This window comes from Schistocerca americana, chromosome 10, assembly GCF_021461395.2.
Source record: "Schistocerca americana isolate TAMUIC-IGC-003095 chromosome 10, iqSchAmer2.1, whole genome shotgun sequence".
Lineage (NCBI taxonomy): Eukaryota > Metazoa > Arthropoda > Insecta > Orthoptera > Acrididae > Schistocerca > Schistocerca americana.
The window spans coordinates 201,129,588-201,149,153 of NC_060128.1; the positions used below are offsets into that span (position 1 = coordinate 201,129,588).

At 49.2% G+C, this 19,566-nt stretch overlaps 1 protein-coding gene across 1 annotated transcript in view; it reads right to left on the reverse strand.

Annotated features, from left to right (window-relative positions):
* The window catches only part of LOC124552393 (plectin-like), a 230,501-nt gene that overhangs the window by 12,951 nt on the left and 197,984 nt on the right, over window positions 1–19,566 (reverse strand). Inside the window, exons 19-20 of the mRNA XM_047126654.1 lie at window positions 15,641–15,757; window positions 4,325–4,453 (exon numbers count right to left, since the gene is read on the reverse strand). Of these exons, the coding sequence (XP_046982610.1) occupies window positions 4,325–4,453; window positions 15,641–15,757 (246 nt within the window). The remainder of the gene's footprint in view (window positions 1–4,324; window positions 4,454–15,640; window positions 15,758–19,566) is intronic.

The following is a 19,566-nucleotide window of genomic DNA, read 5'->3' on the forward strand; positions in this document are numbered from 1 at the left end:
TTCACTTCGAGAGTGTTATTAAATTTCTTCTCACCCTCCTTGTTCTTAACCTCAATCCATTTGTTAAGATCTTCCTCCAATTTTGGAGTTTGTCCCTTTAAATACTTATCGATGCCCTTACAAGTATCCAAATCTGCCATTTTGCGGACAGATCTTCAATCTGCACCCTGGTTTTCAGACAACTTCTTTCGCAACTACTGACTGTTTGATGGATCGGTATGCCTTTGTGAATTAATATTACATTTACTGTCTACTTCATTTATTTTTCCTTTAATTTCAGAATTTAAATCATTTATATCCTTAGATAATTTTGTTTCAAATTCTTCAAACTTAACATTTAATTGTTCTTCCCAGTTGAGTTGTAATTTCTCAAATTTCTCATTTAGGGAACCCATTTCCATTTTCAATGAACCTATGTCTGTGTTCAGTGAACACATTTCTGTTTTCAATGAACCTACGTCTGTGTTCAGTGAACACATGTCTGTTTTCAATGAACTCATATCTGTGTTCAGTGAACGCTTTTTTTTTTTTTTTTTCTTTTTCCAATCAACTCATATCTGTGTTCAGTGAATCCACGTTTGTGTTTAATACCACAAACAAATCCAATGTCTCGGTGTCCCTGTCCGTTATCACACTAGTGGAAATCTCTACCTCACTCGGGCCACGGCTGTGGCACCTGTCTCCGAATCTGTTTCAGTATCGTGCACATCACTTTCACCCCAACCTGGTGTTTGAGATTCTATCTCTTTCGCATGTGACATTTCATGGCTCTCCACCCTTAGCACATGCAATGTCTGTGTCTGTCCCACACTTAATTCCTGGAATGTCTCTCCCTGAGGCCCAGCTTCTGTTTCCTCATCACTACTCCCTGCGTCCATATTTTTCACACTCTTATAAAACTCTCTTTTTCTTCGAGTATGCATTTTCACAAATTAAATCTCCCAACACACTGCTGCTACTGACGTTGTTACGACACACACAAAAGAATACTATAGCGAGTTCTGGTTCACTAGTCGGCTAATACCTGCAAGTCTCGCATTTCAATGAAAAGTACTGATTCAGTCGGTCCGTGGGAAGTGAGACGTTGCAGCCAGATGTCACCTGTCTCTCATGAGTGCTAGTTCTGCATGGTCCGCAGGAGAGCTTCTGTAAAGTTTGGAAGGTAGGAGGCGAGGTACTGGCAGAAGTAAGGCTGTGAGGACAGGTCGTGAGTCACGCTTGGGTAGCTCAGTTGGCAGAGCACTTGCCCGCGAAAGGCAAAGGTCCCGAGTTCTAGTCTCCGTCCGGTACACAGTTTTAATCTGCCAGGAAGTTTTATGCAATGATTAATATTTGTCGTATCCCGACAGTAAATCGCTTCTCGCTTGCTTTAATCATTGAGACGATTACTACGCCACTCCTGTAAGGCTTTGATAGTAATTATCAAGCTAACGTCCGTAAACTGCGGCTAATGTTACCGAATCACTCACACGACGATAACACCCGATATTCAGCCGCGTATCTTAAACTTTGCGCCGATATTTGAGAATTCGTGTGCAATCTGTTTGCACCAAAGTCGGGCCGTGGTTCCCTAGAATAATTTTTAAATCAACTGCGGGTTGTAAATTAACAATTCTGTGCCCATTCGTGAAAGTTACAGCAGATCCGCACTCGACGGCTACTCGATCGCACACTCGAGCAACACGGAAGTTTTTGTTCTTACAAAGAGAAAACATATCGTGCATAATGCAACGAGGTGATTTGTCATGTCAAAACATATTTATATCTGTCTCACTGAAACTCATTACCTATTAAATATTGTACATAATTAAATTCTTTACTTTGTAAATAATCAATGAAATTTAGAAATAAATGGCACGTATAAAAAAAAATCTCAAGTCGATATGACGTCACGGGTCACTACCGGTTTCAACCCCGCTACACTCGTGTGACGCAAAGTAGACCTGACTATATAGGACATACTCTTGTAATGTTACACCGACCACCCAGGATGCCCCACTGTGGCTGGTTATTGTGTGTCCCCACCGAAAATCTCTGCTCTCGTAGACCGACTCCTTCAGCCTATTGCCCACAACCTACCCTCCTATATACAAGATGCCGACCATTTCCTCCGCAGACTCTCCAGAGTTCCAGTTACTTTACCACACAGTACCCTGCTCGCCAGTATTGATGCCACCTTCCTTTACACAAATATCCACAATGCCAATCGCCTTACTGCTACTGAACATTACTTTTCCCAACGCCCGACGGATTCCAAACCGACTACTTCCTTCGTAGTCACCGTGAGCAACTATATCCTTACCCACAATTACTTTTCCTTTTGAAGGCAATACTTACAAACAAATCCAGGTTACGGCTATGGGCACCTGCACGGCACCATCCTATGCCAACTTATTCACGGGCCATCTAGAGGAATCCCAGACTCCTCACCCGGTTGAGATTCACTGACGACATCTCTGGGATCTGCAATGAGACCGAGGACCACCTATCTACATTCCTCCACATCTCATCTTCTCCCCCACTCACTTCACCTCGCCATTCGCTTCCTACTCCACTCAATAAGCCACCTTCCTCGTGTGGACCTCCACCTCAAAGATGGCGACATCGATGCCTCTGTCTGTACCGAACCTATCGACCGCCAGCAATACCTCCACTTCGACAGCTGCCACCCATTTCGTACAGAGAAGTCCCTTCCACACAGCCTAGTCACCTGTGGTCATCTGACCGAGGCCTGTACGGACCGTAATTACTCCCACAACCTTACAAAAACATACACCCCGTGCCTTATCTTCCCAGTCACCCACCAACTCCCAAAGTCCCACTGTCTGGCCACAGAGGAGCATTCCCCTCAGGACTCGGTACCTCGGAGCAACTGAACTACGTTCTCCGCCGTGTTTCTGACTACCTCTTGTCGTGCCCTGACACGAGAAATGTCCTGCCGACTATCCTTCCCACACCTCTCGCAGTGGTATTCCACCGCTGCCCACCGCAGCTACACAATATCCTCACCCGTCCCTACACGACCCCTGCTTCCGATCTGTTGCCTCGTGGCTCGTGTCCCTGTAAAAGAATGAGATGCAAGACCTATCCCTAACATCCTTCCACATTGCAGTCCGGTCACAAACATCACCTATCCCACGAAAGGCAGGGCTACCTGCGAAACTAGTCACATCGTCTACCAGCTAAGCTGCAACCACTGTAAAGCATTCTACGTAGACACGACAATCGACAAGCTGTCTGTCGGCAGGAACGGCCACCGACAAACTGCGGCCAGTAAACGAGTGGACCGCCCTGTTGCCGAGTGCACTGCTAACGTGGCGTCCTTCATTTCAATGTCTGCTTCACAGCCTGTGCCATACGGATCCTTCCCACCGACATCAGCTTTCCGAATTGCGCAGGTGGAAACTCTGCCTGCAATATATCCTACGTTCCCCTTAACCCCCTCGGCCTTTCCCCTGCCCCCACCCCCCCACCTTCCCCCGCCCACCACCTAGCCTCTCGACTGCAGCTAGCTGATGTATCCTCTCTCCACCTCATGCCTGCACACCCCCACTAGCAATACTTTTTCTGTCCCCCACCCGTACTGTGCTCTCTCCCCCCCTCCCTGTTATGCACAACCAGTTGCCTCTTGTGTGTGTGTGTGTGTGTGTGTGTGTGTGTGTGTGTGTGTGTGTGTGTGTGTGTGTGTGTGGTCTATTTTCGACAAAGGCCTCGTTGACCGAAAGCTTACTTTCTGACAGGCTTTTTGTTGTGCCTGTCTACGACTCAGCATCTCCAGTATATATGAGTAACAACTATCCTTTTGATAATATTGTCTCTCTGTGTATAGTAATGTAATAAAAAATAGAGCGAGCCACCGGGGCAGATTAATTCTGTCACTAAATACATTTTCATACCTCCATCTTTCTAACTTGTGGGGAGTGGCGTATCTCTGAAATTCATTTCGCGTATTTAGACTCCGAGTCTCACTCGAGACACAGAGTCACTGTTGCTGTACGTCGTATAGAATGAAGAGTACTTTTCATTTTTGTGAATGCGAACTAAATACAGTTCGGCTACAGTGCACAGACGAGTCCGGCGTCAGTCGACAGCACCTTTTCCGAGTCACTTAGAAAAAGAACACCGAGCTACGAAGACAGTTTCATCCACAGACACGGAGGCGGGGAACAGACACAGACCGAGTTATAAAACAAGTGAACTTCAAGAGCTGTGATCGACTGCAACAACAAGTCTGTCACATTACCCGATTTGTGGCACTCTATATCGGAGAGGGACGCGGACTCGATACAGACCTCGTGTAGGTGTGTCTCCACTACCGGCTCACCTGCCGCTTCCCCTGGTGGTCGAGCACCCGGTCCATGCGCTGCTGCAGCTCCAGCAGGGAGGCGCGGTAGCCCTCCTCGAGGCGGCGCCACTCCTGCCGACACTGCTCCTCCCGCTTCTGCGCCCACACCTGCGGGCAACCCACACCGCACCGTACACTCGAGGTCTGCCCGAACGCAGTGCGCGTCGAGACACAGAAGCACTCTCTCAGTCGCGAGATGAGAGTGTGTTGGCGTATTTTGCATACTTTTCACTTCCTGTTGTCTTATGGAATTAAATTCTGGGTCAGTGTACTCAAAGCAAAGTAAATAAAATAATAGTAGTAGTCGTAGTAATAGCAGCAGCAGCAGCAGCAGCAGCAGCAGCAGAAGAAGAAGAAGAAGAAGAAGAAGAAGAAGAAGTGAACAGAAAGAATACTGTGTCCAAAATACATCTATCTACAATACTGGCCATTAAACTTGCTACACCAAGAAGAAATGCAGATGATACACGGGTATTCATTGGACAAATATATTATACTAGAACTGACATGTGATTACATTTTCACACAATTTGGGTGCACAGATCCTGAGAAATCAGTGCCCAGAACAACCACCTCCGGCCATAATAACTGCCTCGATACGCCTGGGCATCGAGTCAAACAGAGCTCGGATGGCGTGTACAGGTACAGCTGCCTGTGCAGCTTCTACAGGACACCACAGTTCGTCGAGAGTAGTGACTGGCGTATTGTGATGAGCCAGTTGCTCTGCCACCATTGACCGGACGTTTTCAATCTGTAAGAGATCTCGAGAATGTGCTGGCCAGGGCAGCAGTCGAACATTTTCTCTATCCAGAAAGGCTCATACAGGAGCTGCAACATGAAATGAAGGGTTTCGCAGGGATCGAATGAAGAGTAGAGCCACGGGTCGTAACACATCTGAAATGTAACATTCACTGTTCAAGGTGCCATCAGTGTGAACACGAGGTGATCGAGATGTGTAACCGATGGCACCCCATACCGTCACGCCGGGTGATACGCCAGTATGGCAATGACAAATATATGCTTCCAATGTGCGTTCACTGCAATGTCGCCAAACACGGGTGCGACCATCACGATGCTGTAAACAGAACCTGGATTCGTCCGAAAAAATGACGTCTTGCCATTCGTGCACCCAGGTTCGTCGTTGAGTACACCATCGCAGGCGCTGCTGTATGTTATTCAGCGTCAAGGGTAACCGCAGCTACGGTCTCCGAGCTGATAGTCCACGCTGCTGCAAATGTCATCGAACTGTCCTTGCAGACGGTTGTCGTCTTGCAAACGTCCCCATCTGTCGACTCGGGGATCGAGACGTGGCTACACGATCCGTTACAGCCATGTGGATAAGATGCCTGTCATCTCGACTGCTAGTGATACGAGCCCGTCGGGATCCAGCACGGTGTTCCGTATTACCCTCCTGAAACCACCGATTCCATATTCCGCTGACAGTCATCGGATCTCGACCGACGCCAGCAGCAGTGTCGCGATACGATAAACCGCAATCGTGATAGGCTCCAATCCAACCTTTATCAAAGTCGGAAATGTGACGGTACGCATTTCTCCTCCTTACACGAGGCATCACAACAACGTTTCACCAGGCAGCGCCGGTCAACTGCTGTTTGTGCATGAGAAAGCGGTTGGAAACTTTCCTCATGTCAGCACATTGTAGGTGTCACCACTGGCATCAACCTTATGTGAATGCTCTGAAAAGTTAATCATTTGCATATCACAGCATCTTCTTCCTGTCGGTTAAATTTCGCATCTGTAGCACGTCATCTTCGTGGTGTAGCAACTTTAATGGCCAGTAGTGTATATAAATTACAAATTATTTATTAATAAAGGAGACGACTCACTGGAAGGCAGAAGCCCAGTGTCATCAATAGGTAAAAAAAAAAAGATTCAATACTTGTCTAGCTTTTGGAATGCACTTCCCTTTTTCTAGATGTAGTAAATACACACACACACACACACACACACACACACACACACACACACACACACACTACTGGAGGGGGAGAGGGGAGGAGTCAGAGAGTTAGCCTAGGTCTAGGCCAGAATGCTCACAGGAGCAAATGATGCGCTGTAAGGATAGCTCCCATCTGTGCAGGTGGTGGTGGTGGTGGTGGAGACGATGCAGATGGCACAGACATTGAAATCTCGTCTGCCGCGCCACTAGGTAGTCCACCTCGCTTTCGGGAACAGTTTGCTGGTGGCCATTTATTCTAGTTGACGGCTCGTCGGTTGTCATACTGATGTAAAATGCTTTGCGGTGGTTGCAGCAGAGGTGCTGTATAAAATGGCTGCTTTCACAGGTGGCCTGAACTCTACGGGGTAGGAGAAGCCCGTGAAGGGAATGGAGTGGGGGATGCCGGACCGACAGATCGGTCAGGTCTCGCATCTGTGTCTCCCTCGGTGCTACGATCCCTGCAGCGAGGGATCGGGTCGGGAGTGGCACAGGTACAGACTGGGATATTGTGGAGGTCGGGTGGGTGTGGAATTATCTCGGGTAGGATAAACCACACGTCAGGGCACGACGATAGATAACCGGAGCTCTCACGAAGGTTGTGGTTCGGTCGTTCCAGTTCGAGTCGGTACTGGGCGAAAAGGGGAGCACTTCTCTGTGGTTAATTCTCGGGACGGATGTGAGAATCGTGTCTGTGCGAGAATACGGCACGGGAAATACGTTTGTGAATTAGGTCCGGTGGGTATTGCCTTTTTCGTGAAGGCCTCTGCGAGGCCTCCGGCACGCCGTACGAGGGAGTTCTCTTCACTGCAGACGCACCTACCATGGGTGGCCGGGCTGTACCCGAGGGACTTTCAGTGTGGAAGGGGTGGAAGCTGTCGAACTGTCAGTGGTGACGGGCGAGTCTGATGTGGACCGAGCCGTCCAAGGAGAGGCACAAAGGGTAGGAGAGGCCCAGTTGAAGGATGAGAGAGGTGCTGAGGAATGAAGATAAGGTGTTCTGGCCTCGGGTCCAGATCGTAAAGATGTCATCGATAAGCCTGATGCAGACCAGGAGTTTGGGCTTTTGGAAAGCTACGAATGTTCTCTCTAGGTGGCCCGCGTAAAGGTTGGCACAGGAGGTTACCACAAAGGGGTGCCCACGACTGTCAGATACGTGTATTTCGGGGAGCACATAGAAGGTGAATCTGCGGACTGTTGCCAGCGTGAGTAGGGAGACGGCTCCGAGGGAGAGGTTCTGGGAAGGGGCTGAGGATTTCAGCAGGGACTGGAGGTTACGTCAGACTTCTGGGACGGAGTCACTCCGGTAGAACTCGTAGACGGAGGTGTCGGACAACTGGCCCTCTCCCAGGTAGTCATTCCGGTTCGTCGAAACAGTGGTGGAACTCCTGTCTGCCGAGAGGACGATAGGATCGGGATCCCTTTTTAAGGACGTGTAGGGTAGTCCTTTCTTCCGCGGAACAGTTGTCGTTATTACGGAGGGACTCGGGGAAGGACTGTGAGCACGTGGCAAGTTAGGAATTTCTGGAAAGTGACCAGGGGACGGTCGGTCGGGAGTGTGTGAGGGTCACAACTGGATGGCGGTACAAACTGTGACAGCTCGGTTTGATGTTGGGATTGGATTGGCTTTGGTTAGTGGCAAAGAAGTGTCACCACTGTAGGGAATAAGAGAAGGAGAGTAGGTCTATTACAAGTCCAACACGGTTGAACATGGGAGTAAAGCTGGATGTGAGGCCTTTGGATAGGGCTGAAACTTATGTAGGGCTACGGGTTTTGGTGGAGAGGTTAACAACAGTGCTCTGGCATTGTTTGCGCTCTGGATTTTGTACAGTGTTGTTGAGGAGTTTTGGAGGATGTGGTAGGTTAAAAAGGTCAGCTAGGCAGGGTGTGGGTGCTACTCACCCCAGTACACTCATCGTGGGCCAGTAAATAGCTGGCAGACGACTGAGCTGAGCACAATGTAGGGTCACAGGTTTTTTTTGTGTGTGTGTGTGTGTGTGTGTGTGTGTGTGTGTGTGTGTGTGTGTGTGTGTGGCTAGCAAAGCTTCACACCTTTCATCTGTGTGACTGTCGGTGATGCAGCGCTTCTGCCTTTCAACAAATGGCAAACTTCAAAAGTATTAGAACTGTGGGGTTTCTTACCTCTTCGCTCCAACAGGAGTACGAATACAAGCAAAAATGTATTTTTTCAGCTCCTGTGGTATAGGTTGTCCTGCAAAACAGGCACGTTGTGTCAAAAGACTATCAGCTTACCTCACTGGCCCACTTTGCAAGGCAGCCTATACATCGGGGGCAAAAATGGTTTTCCAGCCGCTAACATGTAGGCTGCCCTGTACGACAGGCGTGTGGTGTCGGAGCAGTACGGCCTGCTTTGTCAACCTTTTTTGCGGGGATACACGTGCAGATGAGCATGGCTGGGGGTAGGTTGAGGTGGACAGAGGAGGGCATGGGCAGAGAGGGGGGAAGACGTGGACACACAGAGGGGGGGAGGGCATGGACACAGAGAGGGGGGGAGGCCATGGACACAGAGAGGGGGGGGGAGGCCATGGACACAGAGAGGGGGGCAGGGTATGGATACAGGGAGGGGGCAGGGTATGGACAGAGAGAGGGGGGAGGGTATGGACACAGAGAGGGGGCAGAGAGGGGGGTATGGACAGAGAGGGTGGTATGGACAGAGACGGAGGGATGGATAGAGGGGGGAGGAATGGATAGAGGGGGGGGATGGATAGAGAGGGGGGGAATGGATAGAGGGGGGGGGGATGGATAGAGAGGGGGGGAATGGATAGAGGGGGGGAATGGATAGAGGGGGGGAATGGATAGAGGGGGGGGATGGATAGAGAGGGGGGGAATGGATAGAGGGGGGGAATGGATAGAGAGGGGGGGATGGATAGAGAGGGGGGATGGATAGAGAGGGGGGGATTGATAGAGAGGGGGGGATGGATAGAGAGGGGGGGATGGATAGAGAGGGGGGGATGGATAGAGAGGGGGGGATGGATAGAGAGGGGGGGATGGATAGAGAGGGGGGATGGATAGAGAGGGGGGGATTGATAGAGAGGGGGGATGGATAGAGAGGGGGGATTGATAGAGAGGGGGGGATTGATAGAGAGGGGGGGAATGGATAGAGAGGGGGAATGGATAGAGGGGGGGGGGATGGATAGAGAGGGGGGATGGATAGAGGGGGGGGGAATGGATAGAGGGGGGGGGAATGGATAGAGAGGGGGGATGGATAGAGAGGGGGGATGGATAGAGAGGGGGGATGGATAGAGAGGGGGGATGGATAGAGAGGGGGGATGGATAGAGAGGGGGGATGGATAGAGAGGGGGGATGGATAGAGAGGGGGGATGGATAGAGAGGGGGGATGGATAGAGAGGGGGGATGGATAGAGAGGGGGGATGGATAGAGAGGGGGGATGGATAGAGAGGGGGGATGGATAGAGAGGGGGGATGGATAGAGAGGGGGGATGGATAGAGGGGGGGAATGGATAAAGAGGGGGGGAATGGATAAAGAGGGGGGGAATGGATAAAGAGGGGGGGTGGATAGAGAGGGGGGTGGATAGAGAGGGGGGTGGATAGAGAGGGGGGTGGATAGAGAGGGGGTGGATAGAGAGGGGGTGGATAGAGAGGGGGTGGATAGAGAGGGGTGGGTGGGTAGAGAGGGGGGGTGGATAGAGAGGGGGTGGATAGAGAGGTGGGGTGGATAGAGAGGGGGCATGGACAGAGAGGGGGAGGGCATGGACAGAGAGGGGTGAGGGCATGGACAGAGAGGGGGGAGGGCATGGACAGAGAGGGGGGAGGGCATGGACAGAGAGGGGGGAGGGCATGGACAGAGAGGGGGGAGGGCATGGACAGAGAGGGGGGACAGAAGGACATGGACAGAGGGAGTGGACAGAGAGAGGAGGGAGTAGGGAGTAGGGGGCAGAAGGAAGATCTGGACAGGGAGAGGTGGCAGGAAGAAATAGTAGGAAAAGGGGAGCAAGAGCAGGTGGATAATGGGGGCTGGAGGAGATGAATAATGAGAAATTGAGAGGAGGAGACGAATAGTGATAAGTGAGAAGGGGGAGATGAACAGAGAGACTGGGCAGGGAGAGATATACAGAAATGGACAGAGGGGGGAGGGAGGAGATGGATAGAGAGAGCTGGGAGGAGGAGGTCAGAGAGGTAGCAGATGCGATGGACAGAGAGCAGTGGGGAGAGTAAAAGAGGGACAGAGAGAGGTGGGGGGATGAGGAGATGGGCTGATAACTGGGGGAGAAGAAAGAGATGGGCCGAGGCAGGAGGGAGAAGGGGTTGTCAGAGATGAGGGAAATGGGCATAGGGAAAGGGGAAGTAGAACATAGTTGGTGGAGGGGCAGACGGACAGGAAGACGGGGGTGGAAGAGAGGGCACAAATGCGATAAGGACAGGGAGACGGAGCAGGAGATGGACAGAGAGGGAGACTGGGGAGGAGACAGACACAGAGGAAGGGAGGGACGAGGAGATGGACAGAGGGAGAGGAGAAGAGAGAATGATGATATGAACAGGGAGATGGGAGGAGGAGATGGAGGCAGTGGTGGGGGATTAATGAGATGGAAAGAGAGAGTGGGGAGAGTCAGATGGAGGGGGGGGGGGGGGGAGGAGGAGGAGGAGGAGGAGGAGGGGGAGGAGGAGGAGGAGGAGGAGGAGGACAAGACAGACACTCTCGTGGTACAATACTTGGCAGGCTCCCATCTGACATAAAGCACTAAATTGGGGATTCCCACTAAATCAAAAGAAAATTAAAAAACACACCCGATCGACCACTATTTCTACAAATTATCGGGCTATCTCGATTCAGAGATTAAAAGGCTATGTGGCAAAGTAACAGTGTGTTATTAAGATGTAAGATCAGTGGTCATGCACTGTAAACAGGGCTCAGTACTTGTAAATGTAAAAATCTGAGGAAATGGTAGCTTTTCTTCAAATAAAAAGCTTTCTTAGTAACTTAAGTTTAGACGGCATACATTTGAATAGCATCAAGCACTACAGAGACCGTATATTATTAATATCTTACACCGATTAAGGTCCTACAGTGGCTTTACGTCAGGTTAACGTATTCTCTGACTCGTTTGGCATCCCCGAAGGCTTCTCGACAGCCTGTACGCAATGTGTGAATGAATGAAGGGTGAATGAATGAGTTCCATTTCCAGCTATAAACACAATCTAAATTCAGGCCTTTCTTTCAAATCGGTACCTGAGTAGAGACCGAACTGCTAGCAGCGTACATACATACTTACATTACCGTGCCTAATACGGTGTCAGAAATCTTCTGACATTCAAAACAATTCCAGTCATTTCGGAACAGATACCTACAGATGGTGCACAGTTTTCGAGGGAATCCTAAACTTCTCTTCCTGCAAAACAGTGGCATATTCAGGTAAAGGTGACGGAGGTGGAAAGCGATCACGTACCCCTCCTTTCCGAGGCTCGACAGTATCGACACGTGGCGAGTCTGGTGACTAGGGGAGATGCGGCAATTCTTCTTCGTGCTCACAAAACCGGTCCCAGACGGTGTGAGCTCTGTGAGCAGCACGCCCGTTATCTCAGAACATGGCATCACGTGGGGGAACAAACACTGTACCACAGTACTGACCCGATCAGCCAAAACGGTCACACAATCCTCGACCGTGATACGACCTCGCAGAGTAACTGCGGGGCCCACGGAATATCGAGACACGGTTCCACAAATCGTCACTGGGGCACAAATTCGGCCAGAAGTCGAAGACGGTGTTAAGCGAGACCGAGTGACTTCCGTCGGTCCGTAGTCCAGGTTTTATAGCTTCTGCAGCACAGTTTTCCGTCAAGGGCACACGCATTACTTACGAGCGGTTTTCGAATTCCAGCTCGCACGGCAGTTCCCCGCTTACGGAGCCCCTCCGTGTCGTTTTGACGCCGACAGGGATCACGAGTTTGACATTCGGTTCTGAAGTCCTTTTGCAGCTGTGGTCCTCTTATTTTTCATCACATTCCTCTTCAATGACCACCTGTCACAATCACTCGACATCAACTCTCGTCCACATTGTCACGTAGTTGATGACGTTTCTCCGCTTCCCCTGTAAGCAGTATAAATGTTCGATACAGTGCCTCTTCGGACACAAAACACTTCAGCTACCTCGGTTACAGAAGCACCACCGTACAAGCACCGAGAATAAGCCCACATCTGACATAATACACTCACGGGTACGCGGAACAGCGTTCCGAGTACGAATGACACTTGCGACAAATTACTGAAATACGACAGTGTAAACCTGCAGCCTCGGCTAGCACCTGCATTTATCTTCGAGCGTGCATTTCTCGCACTTTTTGTCCGACCACTATATAAGTGTGTGTGTCTTCAAAAATTTCCACCTACACGGTTTCATTTTATTACTTTATGATTTCCTTGCTAATTGTGGGTATTAGACATTGATCCACCTATAAAAGAGTCATATGAGGTGTGCTGAAAAACTAACTGGCATTTTTTAACTTTCTGTTTTGTACTAGCCCAACTCGTGCAATTTTTTCAATGTCATTCTTAAATGTGCCTGAAAAGTACACATTCGATGCTGGCCGTATCCAATTTTTATTCAGCTGTCAGTTGCCGAAAAGGGTACACGTGTTTCAGCAATATGTGCTTTGTTTTAAATTTCACTATAATAAAGGAGTAAGTTTTCTAAAAGTTAAATACCAGTTTTGGTGAGTCCGATATGAGGAAAATAAGGATTTACAAGTGGCGTAAGCGTTTCAAAGATGACCGCGAAGGTGTCGACGGTGAAGTGTGTCCCGGAAGCCCTAGATCACTGTCGAATGACAAAATTGTAGCCGAAGTGAAAGGAACGGTTACGAACGATCTCAGAATGACATTCGGATAAGTCACGGATTATGTCGGAATAGCAATTGTCTCGTGTCTTAAAACTGTCTAAATTATTTTGGTACAAAACATATTACAGTGTAATTTGTTCTCAGAATGCTAAATTCGAACAAAAACAGCAGCAACAAAAAGCTGCTCAGGAGTCACTAGAAGTCATTAGCAGTGCAGAACTACTGAAATGTTTCATGACAGGTGACAAAATGTGTGTTATCTGTTATGATATGGAAACTGAGATTCAATCATCCCAGTGTTAGCACTCTGGACTGTCTAGACTGAACGAAGCTCAACGAGTGAAGTCAAGTGTGAAGGTTACACTTACCACGTTCTTCGATTTTAATGGCACAGTGCGTGCCGAGTTCTAGCCACGAGATCAAGGAAGTACTATTTACAGAGTCCAATGCCGCTCATGTCTGCATTTTGGGGAGTAGTACGGGGTGAGGTGGAGGAATACGAATTTTTTGTTTAAATTAATTCCGTAACGACTCCCCAGCCTCTATATTCACCAGACGTGACCCATATGTTGTTTTTTCTGCTTCCCAAAACAAAGGAATTAAAAGGGGCTATTCTCATGTGGAGAACGTTTACACGGGACCTCTGTTACCTGTCTGTTCTCACCTCTCTCTCTTGCCAATTTAAGGCTCAATATGTGTAAATTTGGTGTGGCGACAAGGACACAGAACTCCCATCCCAGTGACCACATCTGGGATTACACTGCATGTATGCTGATGCCAGAGTCAGTCCTACTCGGATGCTAAAAAAAGGCCATACATTTAACGTTGCGTTCATCAAATGCATTTGTCGTCCAAGAGAGCCCCCTTCCACAAAAGTAGATTATGTTACTTCACAGCAGCCAAACAATCACAGGGCCAACTAGACTTGGGGATGCAACACACAAACCAGCAAAACTTGTGAACAATTTGCAAAAGAAATGGTATACTACTTAACTTTAGTATGGTGACACTGTGTGACAGTTTGTTGAAAGTTCATTTGTACGGACGTAACTAAGAAAACTGGTCTAGTTATACATCTACACCTGTACTCTGTGAACCACTGTGTAGCGCACAGCAGAGGGTACGTGAGGTCGTGCCACCGGTCGTCGGAGCTTTTCCCCACTCCGTCGACGTACGGAGTGCGGGGAGAGTGACTGCCCAAATGCCTCCGTGTGCTCTGTAATCACTTTAATCTTCTCTTCGCAGTCTCTACGGCAGTGATACGTCCGGTGTCGTAATATATTCCTAGATTCAGGACTCAATGTCAGTTTCAGGACTCGATGTCAGTTTCAGAAGTTACCTTCGTCAGATCCACTGGAAACTAAATAGTAGCTACACCGATCGACTGTTCGGCGATTAAGGCTCCTCTGACAATTACAGTACGATTGGGTAACTTACGTACGTGCAAATTGAAGTTTCCTTTGAATCTTTTGTTTACATCTGGAGGTGAGTCCAGCGGTCGACAGAAGGATCTAATTATAATTGTATGTCCACCCCTGATTCTGGGCCTTGCCCAGTCTCACAGCCACGTTCAATTTCTATTTTGACAGATACACCACCTCCATTTCTCATTAGCCTAAGATTCCAATATCCACTACATTTTTCCCCGGACATCTCACCACTGTCAATTTCGGGTTTTAAACAACTTTCTATACCTGTTATTACGTAAGTTTACTGCTTTTTAAAATTGCTTCAAACCCTGGAATTTTGTTCTGAATGTTTCAGTAATTAACCTCTAGGACTTTAATGCTTTCACCTGTGGGGAGGCATTTCTTTGGATACTTCTGTGTCTTCTACAGCTGTCATTATCTGTAATGTGTGGAGAATTGCCTATCTAAAAAACCCCGGGTAACAGCCTCCGACGTGTAGTGCACACTCTACTCGTTTACGATGACGCTACAGTTCCGTATCGCGAGAAGAAAGGCTAAATCGACTAGTAAACCGCCCACTACCGGCAATGACGGTAGGTGAGCACCGACGCCATCTCGAGACATTTCCGATAAGCGTACAGTGTGACAGACCGGGTAGATACTACGACACCGACCGAGCGGTGGACGCACATTCACCCGCAAATTATTTGCGTACCATCTGGCAGAACTGTAACGTAGTCCGCACCTCGTACGTCCTCCTCGGTGTCCGACCGTAACTAAATTGTGTCATACTCGAGGCCGGCCTCGCCGTGCGGTGCCCTATGCGAATACACTGTGCCCCACGAGTAGCGGTCAATATTCAGTGATACGACAGGAAAAATCGATCGAAGGAAGAAAGTGCGGTAAATGTGACCCTCCCTACTCCCTTACCTATTGCAACAATACTCACTCGGTCTCCTGATAGGCACACCACTCTACTATTTCCACTCTGATGACACCAGAACGTATATTCTGGAGGAACCTGAAAACCTTACCATACACTAATACGAAGCTACGACAGCAGAGCACAAGCACAAGCAGCTCCCAGCCACCACAGCCACGAGCAACGGCTCACCTTGTAGTCGTGCACTACCTTCTTGGCAGTGCGGTACTTGTTCCTGACGTGCGCGAGGTCGGCCTTCACCTCGCTCAGGGTCTTCTGCACGTGCACCAGGTGTTTCTCTGTCTCCTCCTGCACAGACGAGAGGCAAAACTATTATCTGAGGGCGACGAGAGTCCGCAGTACGTTTCTGCGACACACGGCCCTTTAAAGATGTGCTCGTATTATTACTGCGAGAGCACAGGTAAAACCGAGGGAAAGAAGTTCACAAAATTACCGACGACAAAAGAAAACTTTGTACAAAATGACACAGCCTTACAGTGCGTCACGACACGGTTCTCAAAATTTTTATTCGACGACCTCCGTCGACCCGAATCGAGTGTCACTCCTCGTAACTGTTGCGAGGTTAACTTCCTACCGGACTGTAACAGAGGGCACATTCCGTCGTCACATTCTCGCATCTCGCAACGGAGTGCCCGTACTGTCCGAGGCACGTACCTACGGTACGTCGGCGATCGCAGTCCCGCCGACCCGTGCCGTCGCACGTTCCCTCTCGGTACGGCCCGGTCTCCCGACACACTGCGGACTGCACGACCGTCTCTATTCGCTTCCGTCATCTGCACACCCCCATTCACATTTCACCGACACTGCCACATACTTCGAGACGTGCAGAGCTGACGTGCGAATGGCAATTCTACGTACTTCGTCCTCGAATAGGCCAGGTACTTCCTTGTCGTATTGCTCTCCCGTAACTGGACACTACTTAAACGTCACGGACATGGCATTAACTCGTGCTCTACATAAGCTCCGGGTGTTATCGCAAAATAATAATTTTAGACACCACTCCCATTTCAGAGATCTCGGCAAGTTCACTCTACGAGAAACACTTTGTCGGGACGTAACACGGTCTGCAAACGGAGTGCCCGGTAAAGTTCTGCAAATACAGCACCCGGCCCGTCCGGTGCCACTCGAGCCTACCGTACTCGGCCACGGCTCGCCCGAGTGCGGACGCTCGGAGCGGACGGGCCGTCGCGGGGATGGCGGAGGCCGGAGGCCCGGTGCACTCGCCGCTCTGCGCACCTGCGAGCCGGAGGCACTCCTGACGTACTCCCGGCAGCTGACGGAACTACACGTATTCCCGGGCAGTAGAGCCTAACTGCAGCATCACTGTGACGCAGACAAGAAAATAGTTCGCTTTACTCGACGGTGAAAATTAGGGAACAGTTTAGAATTTCAGAGGAAAACTACACAACTGCAAGCTTCTGTTGGTCTCGTAATGGAAGGGAAAAAAAAACATTTCAATTTTTTTTTCACTTGTATTAATTATTTATTCAAAATACGTGTAGTTCTGGTATTTTAATATGTCATCTTCAGGTGTAAGAAATTACTGTATTTGGTAACACGTAACGTGCAGTCGGACCAGTCAGTGCAAATGCTCCAGTCGATCGACATTGGCAGAAACTGTCCGGACTGGCCAGCTGCACGGCAGGAATGCCAACTACTAAACTCTAAATTATTTACCGCTCCTCTCAGTTGCGATCGTCCCGTGTTCCAAATCTCGAACCGTCCACTTTATCGATTCGAGTGCACGTGTACGAACAGTTGACAGTCTAAGAAATTAGAAGTCTTACAGGACCAAAATTGTCTCCAACTTATTCCCTGTCGGCAAAATTGCAACGAATCATCTCGTTTCGGATAAAGTTTCTTTTTTTCTGTTCGAGATGACATTCTGTATTGCACTGAAATGTTTCTCACGAGTCACATTTGACGCCGGAACACACGACACACTTCTCGCTAAATTAGAGAGTGAGGGAAAGAGATTACGGTTATGCTTTCACCTCTCGAGACAGTCTTATTCATCACCAGTACCCATTCGGGCTAAATAAAAGTCAATCTCATTGGTAGACTGAAAAAAATCTACTCACCAAGCGGCAGCAGGAGAAAACACACACACACACACACACACACACACACACACACACACACACACACACACACACACAAAGGTTTTACTTATGCAAGTGTTCAGAACGGATGGCTGCTCCTTCTAGCAGAAGAGTTGAAGGGGAAGGAAGAGGGGTGAAGGAAGAAGACTGGAGAGGTTTAGGAAAAGAAGTACAGTTAGTACAGTTCAGAGAAATTGGACAGAGCCCCAGGCCAAGGGAGACTTACCAGACAGGATAAGAAGGAAGGAGTGGGTGTTGAGGGCTGCACTGGACAAGATTTGAAAACCTGAGAGCTTAAAGATGGAAAACAGGGTAATTTGCAAGACGAAGATTACCGCCAAAACATTGTGCACGAGTTAAAAGTGAAAATTAAGTGTGTTATACGTAACAGATGTGGAAAGGTGGATGGTGAAAATGAAAGATGTAGAAATCTAAAATGGAGTGAAGAAAAGAGTAGTTACTGTGAAGAAACGCTGAGACGGAAGGAATTATTTAAATTACGGCCAGTCGGCTGGCAAGGACCGAGGACACGTTGTAGCACTAGTTCCCACCTGCGGATTTCTGAGGAATGTTCGACTGTCGTGTTGTAGACCACGTCGTGTGTCGCCAGTATACACCCTCTGCCCGTGCCCATTTGTACCGACCGATAACTGGCCGGTAGTCGTGGCCGACCGGCACTTACTTAATAGCTGGTATACGAGGTGGGCCTCACCACAGGTGGCTCTCTCTCTGATAGTACAGGGCTGCTGTAGGTGGCGGTAACAGGGTGGACAGTGGGGACAGGAGGAGCAGAGGGTCTGACGAGGATATTGCACAGACTGGGAATGCGACAAAAAGCTATTCTACGTGTGGTGGGCAAAATGTCGGACGGAAGGACCTAATTTTAAGGCACGATTTTAGGAAGTAGCCGAGTAATACATTCGAGACCGGGATCGTACCGAGTGACAAATGGTGTACTCTGTAGTTATTTTTTGGTGGGGTCGGCAGTACCGGGATTGGATGTGATGCCCCAGGTAAGCTGTTTCTGAACTAGGCTGGTAGGGTAATTATGTCCGGTGAAGGCTGAGGTGAGAATGGTGGTGTATTGCTGTAAAGAGTCTGCATCCGAACAAAGAGCTTTGCCTCAAATGCCGAGGATGTAAGGAAGGGAATCTTTAACACGGAAAGGATTGCAACTGCCAAAAGGTAAGTACTGTTTGTCAGTAGGTTTAATGTAGACAGAATTGTGTAGCTAGCCTTCTTCGCAGACGAGATCGACATCGAGAAAAGTGGCACGTGATTCGGAATAGGACTGTGTGAATTGGGAGAAGGTATTTAGAGATTCCGGGAATTTTAACAGGTCGACCGCACCACGAGTTTATACGGCAGAGGAGTCGTCGGTGCATCTAAACTGAACTGACAGTCGGAGGCTTACGCATCCCGAGAAACCCTCCTCCGAGTGGCCCACGAAAAGGTCAGGTCGTGTACGAGCCGTCCCGGTCCCCGTAGCCGTAACCCCGATCTCTTTGTATGTCTGCCCCTCGAAGGTGAAGAAATTGTTGGTAAGTATAAGGTTGATTAAGGTGAGCAGGAGGCATGTCACGGGTTTGGAATCAGGTGGGTGCTGACTGAGGAAATGGGGGAGATGTCGGTACAGATGGAAATGGCATCGGTGGTGACGAGCGAGGTGTGTGGTGGGAATGGGACGGGTACAGATTTCGGACGATCTAGGAAATGGTTGTTATCTTCAGTATAAGAGGGAATTCTTGTTCTAGAGGTGCAGGTGTTAATCAACCGAGGCAGACATACATTCAGTGGGTGCTCTGTAGCCAGCAACTATAGCACGGCCAGGGTGATTGGATTTGTGGATCTCAGGAAGAAAGTAAAAGGTGGAGGTTCACGGTAGGGGAAGAAGTTCTCTGGATTGAGGTGTAAGTCCTTGTGAGGAGTCTGATGTTTCTAGGAGGGACTGCAGGTCAGTTTGAATTACAGGGACGGGACCTCGATTGCAGGTGT